Source organism: Colobus angolensis, unplaced genomic scaffold (genome assembly GCF_000951035.1).
Source record: "Colobus angolensis palliatus isolate OR3802 unplaced genomic scaffold, Cang.pa_1.0 Scaffold296, whole genome shotgun sequence".
Classification (NCBI taxonomy): domain Eukaryota; kingdom Metazoa; phylum Chordata; class Mammalia; order Primates; family Cercopithecidae; genus Colobus; species Colobus angolensis.
Genome location: NW_012116221.1, coordinates 479,766 through 494,090, shown reverse-complemented (window position 1 = coordinate 494,090; position 14,325 = coordinate 479,766). Strand labels below are relative to the sequence as shown.

Genomic DNA, 14,325 nt, shown 5'->3' with positions numbered 1-14,325 from the left:
TGCTCCACCCGGGAGACTGAGGCAGGACAATGGCGGGAACCCGGGAGGCGGAGCTTGCAGTGAGCCGAGATCGCGCCACCGCACTGCAGCCTGGGGGACGGAGCGAGACTCCGTCTCAAAAAAAAAGAGGAGCTGTTTTCACTTTGCTTCCCCGTTCCTTCTGTTGCAGTGTGTTTTGAGCCGCCTTGTAGTCCCAGCTACTCCAGAAGCTGAGGTGGGAGGACCGCGGGAGCCCGGGCGTTCACCAGAGGCTGCAGTGAGCTGTGGTCACCCTACTGTACTGTAGACTGGGCGACACAGCAAGACCCTGTCTTTCAAAGGGAAAGTATTTTAATAACTTTTTCAACTACTTGTGGCTTTTTTCTGTAATTCTATCAATGAACTTCTTTCGTACGATGCCTTTTGAGCGCTGTTTTCCCCCAAATGACTCATAGGTGCGCGCTGTTCCTTGTAATGAATTTTCAGCCTATTGCTCAAGATTGTCAGAAGACCTGAGGGGGAGCCCCGCGGATCTTAGAACACTGGCCTCACTCTGTCTTTTCCCCAAGCAGGCAGCCGCCAGAAGTTTGTTGGATTTGAGGAGTCCAGAGCGCCGACCCGCTCTGTCTGCGTGGACTATTTCCTTGGATCTTTGTGGACCCTGAAGTTGCCAAGTGTGTGTGCCTGCTCCAGAAAACAAAGGAAGCCATTGCTTCTCATTCAGAGTGCAGGGAAATATCTCAGCAGAAGCAAACAGTCCAGTCTTCAACACCTACCAGGATGTCCAAAAGGCTCAGCCCTCAGTTACAGCACATCACGGAAGACGCCTGTTGTGAAACACACCTGGAACCGATACAGCTGTTCTGTGATGTTGACCAAATCACACTCTGCAGCAAATGCTTCCAGTCCCAGGAGCACAAACATCACATGGTGTGTGGGATACAAGAGGCTGCTGAGAATTACAGGGTAAGAGTCACGCAAATCCCAAAACACTGTGGCCAACTCCTATACGGATGAAATGGACAGATATTCAGTCCTCCAAAACCATTATCTTAGTTGATGTTTATTAAAGAATATTAGATAAGTTCACTAAACCTTCAACCTAAAGGCTAAGAAAATATATACTCAGAGTTGTTGGCTGTTGAACTCTAAGGTTAGGAATCCAGCTGTTGTAAATCAATGATCTCACTTGGAATTCTGTGCTTTCTCTCTAGAAGTTATTCCAGGAAATATTGAACACATCGAGGGAGAAACTTGAAGCAGCTAAAAGCATATTGACTGATGAGCAAGAAAGAATGGGGATGATTCAGGTCAGTGCTTATCGTGATTCTTGGGGGAAAATTACCAGTAACGTTGTTAGAAAATAGTGTATCATAAACAAAGTCAAAAGACAAATCACAAAGCAGGAAAAACATGTAAAATCTATAGGAAGGAAAAGTGCTAATATCTTAATGTATAAAAAGCTCTTTAAAGTCAGTAAGAGGCTGGGCACCGTGGCTCACGCCTGTAATCCCAGTACTTTGGGAGGCTGAGGAAGGTGAATCACTTGAGGTCAGGAGTTTGAGACCAGCCTGGCCAACATGGTGAAACTCCGTCTCTACTAAAAATACAAAAAGTAGCTGGGCATGGTTGCACGAGCCTGTAACCCCAGCTACTCGGGAGGCTGAGGCAGGAGAATTGCTTGAACCAGGAGGGGAGGCAGGGATTGCAGTGAGCTGAGATCACACTACTGGACTCCAGCCTGGGCCCCAGAGCAAGAATCCATCTCAAAATAAAAATAAAAATAAAAATAAATCAGTAAGAAAAAGACTAGAAACTTAATTTTGAATAATGATGAGAGTTTGCAGAAAAGAAAGTGTAAATATATTTTAAATACATTGAAAGAATCTGAACTTTTGTTCATGGTAAGAGAAATACAAATTATATTGTGAGTAAAATGGCATTTGCAATGCTATTTGCAATGATCAAAAAGATTAGTGACATCATTCGTAACAATGACATAGGAGAATGAGCATCTCTTGTACTTCTGGTTGCCACATACATTCTGAAACCCTTTAAAGAGCGATTTGAGAATCGCTATCCAGATTTGAAGGTTCACCACCTGGTAGGCACATTTCACTTCTAATGTCAGACTGTATCTTCACACTTAATCCTGTTCTGTGCAAGGCATCCCCGATTCTGGGTCTTTTCTCTCCCTCAGTTTTTAAAGGAAGTAAATGCCTAGTTGGGGAAGGTAGTGGAGGAGAATTGCCTGGCTAAGTAAGAATTTTTCAGCTGATCCCCCTTTTTTTCTAAGTTTCAAGCACCACATGTTCAGCAAATACTGAGATCTCACTGTTTACCAGGAACTGTGCAAGCTGCTAGGGACACGTCAATGGAAAACGAAAAAAAACCAGTTCTGCTTTTGTGAAACCTAAATTCTAGTGGAAGTAAATAAAATAAGTTTAACGTATAGTATTTTTTTTTTTTTTGAGACGGAGTCTCGCTCTGTGGCCCAGGCTGGAGTGCAGTGGCGCAATCTCAGCTCATTACAAGCTCCGCCTCCCGGGTTTACGCCATTCTCCTGCCTCAGCCTCCCGAGTAGCTGGGACTACAGGCAGGCGCCCGCCACCTCGCCCGGCTACTTTTTTGTATTTTTTAGTAGAGATGGGGTTTCACCGTGTTAGCCAGGATGGTCTCGATCTCCTGACCTCGTGATCCGCCTGTCTCGGCCTCCCAAAGTGCTGGGATTACAGGCTTGAGCCACCGCGCCCAGCCTAATATATAATATGTTACATGGGGAAATGTTTTAAAAAAATTTTTTAAGTGAGAAAGAAAGCAGTGTAGTTAGCTTTTAAATAAAGTGATCAGAACCTTGTTATTCAGAAGGTGGCACTGAAGGAGGTGAGGGATTGAGCCATGCAGTTGTCGTGCGGAGGAATATTCTAGGCAGAGGGAAGGCCTGGAGGCTGCCATGTCCTGGCTGGAGCTGTGTAAGGACATGGGAGCTGTAGGTGATGAGATCAGAAGATGATCAGTTACTCAGGGTGGCTAGCCTTCAATGAAATACAAGGTTCAAAACCCCTGGAAGGTTCCGCACAGAAGACTGACATGGTTTAACTTCCGTTTTCGTAGAAACATGCTAGCTGCCAAATGAAAACAGACATTAAGATAGTAAAAGCAGAGGTGGAGAGACGTGTAAAGGGACTTGCAATAATTAGGGAGAGATGATGGTGAGCGAGGTGATGAGAAGTGGTCAGGTTCTTGATAAATCTTGATTTCATTGAATCTTTTTTTTTTTTTTTGAGACGGAGTTTCGCTCTTGTTGCCCAGGCTAAAGATCAGTGGCTCGATCTCGGCTCACTGCAACCTCCGCCTCCCGGGTTCAAGCCATTCTCCTGCCTTAGTCTCCCAAGTAGCTGACATTACAGGTGCCCATCATCATGCCCGGCTAATTTTTGTATTTTTAGTAGACACGGGGTTTCACCACGTTGGTCAGGCTGGTCTCGAGCTGCTGACCTCATGATCCACCTGCCTCAGCCTCCCAAAAGTGCTGGGATTACAGACGTGAGTGCCCAGACTATTTCATTGAATCTTAAATAGCTTAATAGAGATGCTATTTAAGCATCTCTAAGATGACTACTCCCAAATATATATCCCTAGCCCAGACTTCCAAAAGGTAATAGACTTCATGTCCAATTTCCTACTTACTATCTTTACTTCCTACTTACTATCTTTGATTAGTCTAATTGACTAATCAAATTCATCACATCCCTAACTATTGCAGACTCCTCACTTCTGGAATCCAGCCCTTCCATAGATTCTCTCTATATATTTTGATAATTCCATTCTTCCAGTTGCTTAGCCTAAAATTTTTGGTGTCTTTCGTCCATGACTTCTTTTTTTCCCACACCTCTTCCCCAAGCATCAGCAAATCCCACTGGCCCTTTTCCAGTGTCCCGGTCTCCTCTGTGTTGACAGAGGCTGTAGCTTCCTTAGTTTTTCCTTATTGGTGAACATTTCTTCGTCTGCATTTTATGTTGTAAAATTGTGTTGATGTCTTGGCTGATGTTGACTCAAATTCCATTTGTCCTTTGGGTTTATTCCTTCTGTACTTTATATTTCCTTGTCTTTTTTTTTGAGACGGAGTCTAGCTCTGTTGCCAGGCTGGAGTGCAGTGGCGCGATCTCGGCTTACTGCCACCTCCGCCTCCCAGGTTCAACCGATTCTCCTGCCTCAGCCTCCCAAGTAGCTGGGATTACAGGCATGTGCCACCACGCCCAGCTAATTTTTGTATTTTTAGTAGAGACGGGGTTTCACCACGTTGGCCAGGATGGTCTCGATCTCCTGACCTTGTGATCTGCCCACCTTGGCCTCCCAAAGTGTTGGAATTACAGGCGTGAGCCACTGCGCTCAGCCTTCCTTGTCTTTATATTGGGGTTAGAGATGGAAAGAACACACTGTGGTCAATGTAAGATACATATATGTAACTATTATAATGTGTGTGTGTGGTGTTCATCCATCATGTTTAACCTGAAGTCTATCATGTCTATATGAGGAAGGAAGAGGAACAAAATTTTAGAAAGATGATTGAGTCTGAATATAGTATGAGACTCCGGTTGCTGAATGAAGAGTGCGAGCTGAATCTCCAGAGAGAGCGAGAATGCATGTCTGATTCGAACTTGAGAGAAGGCCTTCTGAATCAAGCGATCAAGCTTGCCACAGAGCTAGAGGAGATGTTCCAGGAAATGCTGCAGGTGAGATGTTGAAAACAACATCCTCTTAATATTTGAGAAGTGAGAAAAAGAAGAGCTGAACATTATGTCAATTCCAGAGGAACATATCCAGTGACAACCACACATGTATTAAATGAATTATATACCTACCTGGCAACTCTATTTCTGTGAATTTATCTTCACATGCATATAAAAAGACATAAATAAAGCACAATATACCTATAAATATATTTGTACACATATTACTGTATTACACTTCAAATATACTGACACACATAGAAAAAGATACCCGGATAAGGCAACACTGACACTGAATTTCAGTTCAGAGCCATGGTTTGGAATTCTCCTTCGAAGCCAGATGAATGGAGTTCCTATCTGAGTCAGCTGTTTACTGGCTCCTGGGTGGCCTATGACGTGCTGCTTAACTTTTGACTTGGTTCCTTTAGCTGTAAACTGCACATAACAATGGCCCCTCATTTATAAAATTATTGTGAGATTTGAGTGAGGTAATCTGCTAAGCTTATTAAACAGTGTCTTGCTTCATGTTAAGCAGTTGATGAGTAGGAGATATTACAATTATAACATTTATTCATAGCAAGAGGTTAGAAACACCCTGTATTTGTCAATAGAAGACTCACAAAATGTGCTCCATACATACATGGAAGAATACTCTTCAGCCTGTTAAGATGGTGTCACAGCTCTGTGTGTATGAATAAGGAATGTTCTCCAAGGAAAAAGTAAGTTGTCGGATTAGTAATCAAATATAATAAACTATCACTTATGTTTATGTTCTTTCCCCCTAAATAACATACTTACGTTGCTTATGTGACTACCTATGTAAAGTATACTTGAAAGAATAAAAAGAAAACCGATATCAGTACATAATTATGTATTTCTTATTAGTTAATCTATATAACTTAATTTTAATTGATTTCAAATTAATGAAAAAATAGGGAACCTTCTGAACAGCCACAGAAAAAACACAAAATGTTTTAGGTACATGTTAATTTGAGTAAGGGCTGCATGTACCCACATCTGTGTCAGCTTAAACATACATAATGGGGTCAAAGAATCAGCTGTCTCTTGAGAGGAATCCTGCTTCAACAATATCATGGTCTTGCCTGATTATGTCTGTTCCTGGGGTAGCAGGCAGAAAAGCAGGTTTGTTTGGTTTGGTTTGGTTTTTTTTTTTTTTTTCTTTGAGACAGAGTCTTGCTCTGTTGCTCAGGCTGGAGTGCAGTGGCACAATCTTGGCTCACTGCAACCTCTGCCTCACGGGTTCAAGCAGTTCTCCTGCCTCAGCCTCCTGAGTAGCTGGGATTACAGGCACCCACCACCACCCCTGGCTGAGTTTTGTACTTTTAGTGGAGACCAAGTTTCACCATGTTGGCCAGGCTGGTCTCGAACACCTGACCTCATGATCTGCCAGCCTTGGCCACCCAAAGTGCTGGGATTACAGGCGTGAGCCACCACGCCCAGCCAAAAAGCAGGTTTTTAAAGACATGGTTGAATTAATCAATAGGAGAAGTTACTGAACTCTTGTTCCTGAACTTCAAGTTGTTAAATAGTAACAAAGAGATGCTTCTGCAGAGGCTGAGCCATGTGGGGAGAGAGAACATGAAGAAACTGAAGGAGAATGAAGCCAGGGTTTCTGAACAGATCTGCAGCCTCCAAAAGCTCACCACGGAGCTTGAGAAGAAGTGTGGGGAAGGTGCCTTAGCATTGCTCAAGGTAAGATGCTGGGGAAAAGAAAATAAAATTCATTCCAGTATTTGAGAAATGAGAAGTGGACAGTACTCATTAGGGGTTGCCGTCAGAACGCAATATCCAATGATCTTCAACTACAAAGGAAGACTGCACGACTATTTCTCAGCTGTCAAAAGCATTAGGAATGGTCGTAGCTTTGCGGGATAGTGTGGAGCTGCTTCATGAGATTAATTCTCACCTTAAAGCAGTAAGTTTGGATTGAAATGTGACACAGTGTGGTTAATAACTGATTCGTCAAATTATGATACATCCATACAATGAAATATTCTGTAATCATAAAGAATAAAACAGCTCTATAGGCACTAAAAGAGTATCTTCAAGCACTCAAGTGAAAAAGAAAGATGCAGACTGCTTTTTGTTTGATCTTTCGATAATAAGTATATATACACACACATATACATGTGTGCTTGCTAACATTCACAGACTTTCTGGCAAAAAAAATATAAATATATAGTCATCTGCGATAATCTTGAAACAAGGGTGAGATTATCTGCTATGGTCTGAATGTTTGTGTCCCTCCAAAATATTTATGTTGACATCCTTTCCCCCAAGGCGATGGTATTGGGAGGTGGGGCCTTTGGGTAGTGACTGGGGCTTGGGGGCAGAGCCCCTGTGAAAAGGATTAGGGCCCTTATAAAAGAGGCGGAGGAAGACCTTGCCCCTTCAGCTTGTGAGGCTGGAGATGGAGGCTACCTAGGAGGGCTGGAGCCCTCACCAGACACTGAATCTGCCGGTGCCTTGATCTGGAAATTCCCGGGCTCCAGAACTGCGAGAAATGAATTTCTGTTGTGAAGAAGCTACTCAGTCTGTGGTAAGTATTTGCATATTTTGAATTTTGTACAGTAACATACATTTCCTTTTCAGAAAGTGGGTTATCTTTTTTTTTTTTTAGATGGAGTCTCGCTCTATTGCCCAGGCTGGAGTGCAGTGGAGTGATCTTGGCTCACTGCAATCTCTGCCTCCCGGGTTCAAGCAGTTCTCCTGCCTTAGCCTCCCGAGTGGTTGGGATTACAGGCGCCCACCACCACACCCAGCTGATTTTTGTATTTTTAGTAGAGATGGAGTTTCACCATTCTGGTCAGGCTGGTCTCAAACTCCTGACCTCAGGTGATCCACCTGCCTGGGCCTCCCAAAGTGCTGGGATTACAGGCATGAGCCACTGCGCCCGGCCTTACTGTCTTTTTAAGACTGTACATATCCCTCTGCTAGGCTTATAATTGCAAGTGATGCGCTCATCTGGAAAGCGTCTGCAGGTAAATCCTTAGGAATCAGTTCAGTCCTTGAGCATGCAGGCAGGTGTGGCTCTGCCTCCTTCCCACTGCCCTCCCAGCCAGCAGCCCCTTGACCTGCTCAACTCTGGCCACCCCCTGCATGGAAAGCAGATAGATGCTCGCGTTCTGAAGACTGAGGCTGGGGTGAAGGATAGAAAACATTTTCCTTGGGGATACAGCAACATGATTTCATACGTTTTTCTGACTTTTTCTGTTTCCACGTTAGAATTTGTTCATCTGATAACTAGCATTATGAGGCTGAAGACATGACATGGAAATTGAGGTTATTGCAGGGAATATTTTCCTGGGCACAGATTGTAAAAGACGGCTCAAAAACCCAGTAGTAACCTGGTCTCTTTTCTTTCCCTTAGAATGCAAAATACTCTTTAGAAAGGTGAGTTTTCATTTGGGATACAATTGGGTCAGAACCAGAGTCCAATAAGATGTTGATTGGGATAAGGAGAGTGCATTTGCTGGTAGGATGTAATGGGATCCATCTACCAGACCAAAGGGGTCTGTGGTCTGTGCAGATGACTGAGGCTGTCCTTTCCCTTCAGGAGCAGGTCACTGCTGCTTGAGCGTCTAGAGCCCGCTCATATCACAGACTTGAGTTTATGCCACATAAGAGGATTCAGCAGCATGTTCAGAGTACTCCAGAGTAAGTTGACACGTGTGAATGCTCACATGGCTCTGTTCTGTATTTAAGAATCGGGTGACCTTCCTGCCATAAATGGAAACAAATTCCAGTAGTTTAAAAATTTCAGGCCAGCATAGTGGGTCACTCCTGTAATCCCAGTACTTTGGGAAGCCAAGGCGGGCAGTTTGCTTGAGGCCAGGAGTTTGAGACCAGCCTAACTAGCATGAAGTCCCATCTCTACAAAAAACACGAAAATGAGCCAGTTGTGGTGGTGCACGCCTGCAGTTCCAGCTCCTCAAGTGGCTGAGGCAGGAGAATTGCCTGAACCCGGGAGGCGGAGGTCACAGTGAGCTGAGATCACACCACTGTACTCCAGCCTGGGCAACAGAACGAGACTCTATCTTAAATAAATAAATAAAAATTTTAGGAGACTGGAGAGCTTAATATGTTATACATATTAGATATCGATCAAGAAAATAACTGTATGATCTTATATGAAAGCTTTTCCCATGCAAATTCTTATTTATTTATTTTTTTTTTTTGGAGATGGAGTTTCATTTTGCCCAGGCTAGAGTGCGGTGGTACGATCTTGGCTTACTGCAACCTCCCCTTCCTGGGTTCAAGCGATTCTCCTGCCTTGGCCTCCCGAGTAGCTGGAATTACAGGCATGCACCACCACACCCGGCTAATTTTTTGTATTTATAGTAGAGACAAGATTTTACCATGCTGGTCAGGCTGGTCTCGAACTCCTGATCTCAGGTGATCTTCGTGCCTTGGGCTCCCAAAGTGCTGGGATTACAGGCGTGAGCCACTTTGCCTGGCTGCAGATTCTTTACCAGTTTCCCAGCCATGAAACATGATTGCAGGCAGATTCCACTGCCGAAAAATGTAAACTTCCAGGGGGAGAAATTCAGCATGTATAACAAAGGGTTTGTATCTCCTGTCCTTATAGCTTTGCCTTTTCCAGAGCGTCCTATTGATGGAATCCTACAGTGGGTGGCCTTTCGAGGCTGACAGCAGACTGCAGTTGAGAAGCAGAATGTCCAGACTGCTTCATGGATCAGTAGTTGGCTCCTTTTCATTGTTGATAAGACCCCATATAGAAATATACTATAATTTATTTATCCTTTGGCAATTCTATGGACATGGCTTGTTTCCAGCTCTGTGCTATAAATATTAGCATGCAGGTTTTTCTGTGGGCGTCGCTTCACAGTTCTTGATTGACTATCTAAGGGTGAGATTGTCAAACTTGTTTTCCAAACTACCTGTGCCATTTTGCCTTCCCACCAATAATGTGCGAGATTCAGTTACTCTATATTCTCACCAGCATTTGGTATTGTCAGTTTGTTTTACTACATCCAACCCAATAGATGTGTAGTGGTATCTCATTTTAATTTGCATTTCCAGAATGACTAATGATGTTGAGCGTATTTTCATATGTTTATTTTCCCTCTGTCTCTACTTTGGTGAAATACACGTACAAACCCCTTTTTAAAATTGGCTTGTATGTTTGTTGAGTTTTATAATTTCTGTATATATTCTGTTTAGCAGTCATTTATCAGATATGTTTTGCAAATGTTTCCTCCCAGTATGGTTTATATTCTCATTTTCCTAATACTGTCTTTTGAAGTGTAGAGCTTTTGCATTTTGATGAAGTTCAATTTATCAATTTTTTTCTTTTATGATTTGTGCTTTTTGTGTCTTATTTGAGAAATTTTGCCACAGCCAACAAAGATTTCCTTCTAAAAGTTTTATGGCCTAAAGCCAGTTTTATAGTTTTAGGTTTTACATTGTGGCCTATGAACCATTGAGAGTTAATATCTGTATACAGTTCACAGAATGGTGCAAACCCTCTCCTCCCCCCACCTTTTATTTTTATTTTTTGTCACATGTGTATCCATTTGTTCCAGTTTCATTTGTTAAAAACACTACCCTTGTCCATTCAATTTACTTGGCCCCTTTGTTGAAAATCAACTGGTATATGTGACCAGATGTATTTGTGACTCTAAGAGGTCTATTGGTGGTTGACTATCCATGTGACCGGGTCTATTTGTGACTCTAAGAGGTCTGTTGGTGGTTGACTCTATCCATGTGACCCAGGTCTATTTGTGACTCTAAGAGATCTATTGATGGTTGACTATCCCTTTGCCAATAGCACATTGGCTTGAATGATAGCTCTGTAGGAAGTCTTGGAAGCAGGTACTGTGCATTCTCCAAATGTGTTCTTTTCGGAATAGTTTTGGCTACTGTAGGTTTGCTTTTCCACATAAATTTTGAAATTGGCTTCTTCAGAATGGACTGCTGGGATTTTTATTGATATTACATTGAATCCGTAGATCAATTTGGGAAGAATTGACATCTTGACAATATTTAGTGCTTTCAGTCCAGGAATACAAAATATCTCCATTTATTTAGGTCTTAGATTTCTCTCATTAGTGTTTTGTCACTTTCAGCATACAAATGTTATATGTATTTGGAGATGTATCCCTAAGTATTTTATGTTTTTTAGTGCTGCTGTAAACGGTATTTTAAAATACCAATTTCTAATGGACATTTCATTCATTTCTAGTTCATTACAAGTATATAGAAATGGAATTGTTTTATATATATTGACATTTGTACCCTATTACTATGCAAAACTCACTCATTAGACAGTGGATTTCTGTAAATAGATCCTTTGGGATTTTCTACAGTCATGCAGTATGTGAGTATAGATGGTTTATTTCTGCCTTTCCAGTCTGCAAGCCTTTTCTGTATTTTCCTGGCCGTATTCTACTGGCTCAGACCTGCAGTGTGTTGAATAGAAGTGGTGAGAGTGGACACTTGCTTATTCTTGATCTTAGGAAGAAAGAAGACATTAAGTCTTTACTATAAATTCTGATACAGCGATAGGGCTTTTTGTTGTTTTGTATTTTGTTTTTTTTTTGAGATGGTGTCTGGCTCTGTCACCCAGGTTGGAGTGCAATGGTGAAGTCTCGGTTCACTGCAACCTCCTCCCAGATTCAAATGATTCTCCTGCCTCAGCCTCCCGAGTAGCTGGGACTACAGGCGCGTGCCACGACACTCAGCTAATTTTTGTATTTTTAATAGAGACGGGGTTTCACTCCATTGGTCAGGCTGGTCTCAAACTCCCAACCTCGTGATCTGCCTGCCTCGGGCTCCCAAGTACTGGGATTACAGGCGTGAGCCACCGCGCCTGGCTATAGGTTTTTTTTATGACTGCCTTTCATCAAATTGAGGATGTCCCCCTTTATTTCTGGTTTACTAAGAATTTTTATCATGAATCAATGTTGAATTTATCAAGTTCTTTTTCTCTTGAGATGTTCCTGGTTTTTCTTCTTCAACCTTTTCTTGTTGTTGTTGTTTTTGAGACGAGTCTCTCTCTGTTGCCCAGGCTGGAGTGCAGTGGCACGATCTCGGCTCACTGCAACTTCTGCCTCCCAGATTCAAACGATGCTCCTGCCTCACCCTCCTGAGTAGCTGGGATTACAGGCTGCCACCAGGTCCGGCTAATTTTTGTAATTTTAATAGAGATGGGGTTTCACCAGACTAGTCTCGAAGTCCTGGCCTCAAGTGATCCGTCCGCCTCAGCCTCCTGAAGTGCTGGGATTACAAGCGTGAGCCACTGTGCCCGGCCACAGCTGTGCATTTTTCCAAAGATAATTTGCATTTGTTTCTGCCAGTCTCCTGGAAGTACTGAGAGTCTCAGATAATTTATTTAAAATTCAAGACATGTAGCTTTTGAGACCACCCTAATAATGTGAATTGGCCTTCAAATTCAGAGATTTAAGTTAATTAAATTTACTGCAGTCAAATAATAGAAATTAAGTTGGATTCCTCGTTACAGAAAGTAGGAAATAAAGGCTTTCCAGGTTTATGGCTTGGACAGCTGAAGCAGTCAGGGAGCTGTGAACTCCCTTAGTGGAGACTGCAGAGGGCTGGCCTTGAAGTTCCATTTTGGGTATATTACGTTTGAAATTCCTGTGTTTTTTCCAACTGGTATTTTGCTGTTTATAGAGTGAGTCATAAACACAGGGAAGGTCTTTAAAACTGAAGCACAGTTACCTGGAGGCAGCGAAGGAGAATCTACTACTTGAAAGGAGTCCCAGGACCAAGCCCTGTGAACGATCACCGTAGTTAGTGGTTGGGCAGAAAGAGGTGAGAGGAACAGAGACAGGAAGAAGGTGTATTTGTGCGGGTGTGAGGAAGTCGTTGAGCCTGCTTGTTCTCAGCGTGCGTGTCTGGAGGGTCCTCACAGGTGTTCTGTCCTCCGCGGATGAATTCTCTGACGCACTGCCTGATGTCCAGGGCCTGTTGTCAGCCATCCAGGCCTCTATGTTACCCTGTGGGGATACTTAAGATGTGTGGAGTACGTCACTGGGAGGGCCACGAAGGAGTGCTGCTAGCTTACTCCTCCGTCCGCTCCAGGCCTGGAGATCTGTAGAAGACCAGGGTTGGGTCCCAAGTGATATCTGGGTGGAACTTGGCACCAGGACAGTTTGACAGCGTCTGGGGTGAAGGTGTTTTTTGTTGTTGGTTTTGACACGGAGTCTTGCTCTGTCGCCCAGGCTGGACTGCAGTGACGCGATCTCAGCTCACTGCAACCTCCGCTTCCCGGGTTCAAGCAATTTTCTACCTCAGCCTCCCGAGTAGCTGGGATTACAGGCGCCCGCCACCACACCTGGCTAATTTTTGTATTTTTTTAATAGAGACGGGGTTTTACCGTCTTGGCCAGGCTGGTCTTGAACCCCTGACCTTGTAGGCCACCGCGACTGGCCGGGTGAAGGTGTTTCTAAACCTTCCTTACCCCATTCGCCTTTGTTTTATTCTTCCTGCTCAGGCAGACTGTGTCCCTTTCCATATCTTACGGACTTTTTCTGGACCCTCCCAAATTGCCTCTCCTGTGTCTGGGCCTGGGGCTTGTGCCCACTCAGTGGGAAGCCCAGGCGTGTTAGAAATCACGTCTCTGGCATTGGCATCGGTGAACTCCTGCGTTAACGAGGGTTTTCTCTCCTGGCAGGACATTTAACGTTGGATCCTGAAACAGCTCATCCCTGCCTGGCCTTATCTGAGGACCTGAGAACTGTGCAATTGAGGCATGGGCAGCAGGATGGGGCTGGCAATCCAGGAAGATTGGACTTCAGTGCCACGGTGCTGGCTGCGGAGAGCTTCGCCTCAGGGAGGCACTACTGGGAGGTGGATGTGGAAAAGGCAACCAGGTGGCAAGTGGGCATATACCACGGCTCTGCAGACACGAAGGGCAGCACGGCCAGAGCTTCCGGAGAGAAAGTCTTGCTCACAGGGTCGGTGATGGAGACGCAGTGGACCCTCTGGGTCTTCCCCCCTCTGAAAAGGCTCTTCCTGAAAAAGAAGCTGGACACAGTGGGGGTTTTTCTTGACTACGAACACGGGCAGATATCATTCTACAACGTGACCGAGACGTCCCTCATTTACACTTTCTCCCATTGCGCCTTCCAGGGAGCTCTCAGGCCTGTGTTTTCCCTCTGTATCCCAAACGGAGACACAAGTCCAGACTCCCTCACCATCTCCCCGCAATGCGGTCCTTCTTGTGATGCTGTTAGCCCTTAATCTTCTGTGTGCAAAATCCAAGACCACAAGAGACCAGAAAGTTGGAGAACAAGACATTGAAATAATTTTTGTAAACTAACCCAATAAAAAGCGTTCCAGGAGTTGGAGCCTGATTTAATATCCGGAGCCTTTGCCTTTGTGTAACTGTCAACACAAGTGTGTGTAGTGGAAGAGGTTGCACTTCACTTGAATCAGAATGATAACAACAGGGAAATCCTACACTAATGAGAACAAATGCAAATGCATCGTAGGGTTGGGAAATTAGAGAAGAAATATAGTCTGGGGTCCTTAGAACTAGGTTAGGAACTCGATGTATTTCTGAAAACATTTGCAGAATCAGGTATGATCAGGAATGAAAGCAGGACTT

At 43.8% G+C, this 14,325-nt stretch overlaps 1 protein-coding gene across 1 annotated transcript in view; it reads left to right on the top strand.

Moving 5' to 3' along the window:
- Nucleotides 1-14,059, top strand: part of TRIML2 (tripartite motif family-like 2) — a 17,209-nt gene extending 3,150 nt beyond the window's left edge. Inside the window, exons 2-8 of the mRNA XM_011949304.1 lie at nucleotides 549-945; nucleotides 1,194-1,289; nucleotides 4,521-4,715; nucleotides 6,285-6,425; nucleotides 8,104-8,126; nucleotides 8,290-8,390; nucleotides 13,390-14,059. Of these exons, the coding sequence (XP_011804694.1) occupies nucleotides 760-945; nucleotides 1,194-1,289; nucleotides 4,521-4,715; nucleotides 6,285-6,425; nucleotides 8,104-8,126; nucleotides 8,290-8,390; nucleotides 13,390-13,958 (1,311 nt within the window). The 5' untranslated portion in view covers nucleotides 549-759 and the 3' untranslated portion in view covers nucleotides 13,959-14,059. The remainder of the gene's footprint in view (nucleotides 1-548; nucleotides 946-1,193; nucleotides 1,290-4,520; nucleotides 4,716-6,284; nucleotides 6,426-8,103; nucleotides 8,127-8,289; nucleotides 8,391-13,389) is intronic.
- Nucleotides 14,060-14,325: the final 266 nt, after the last annotated feature.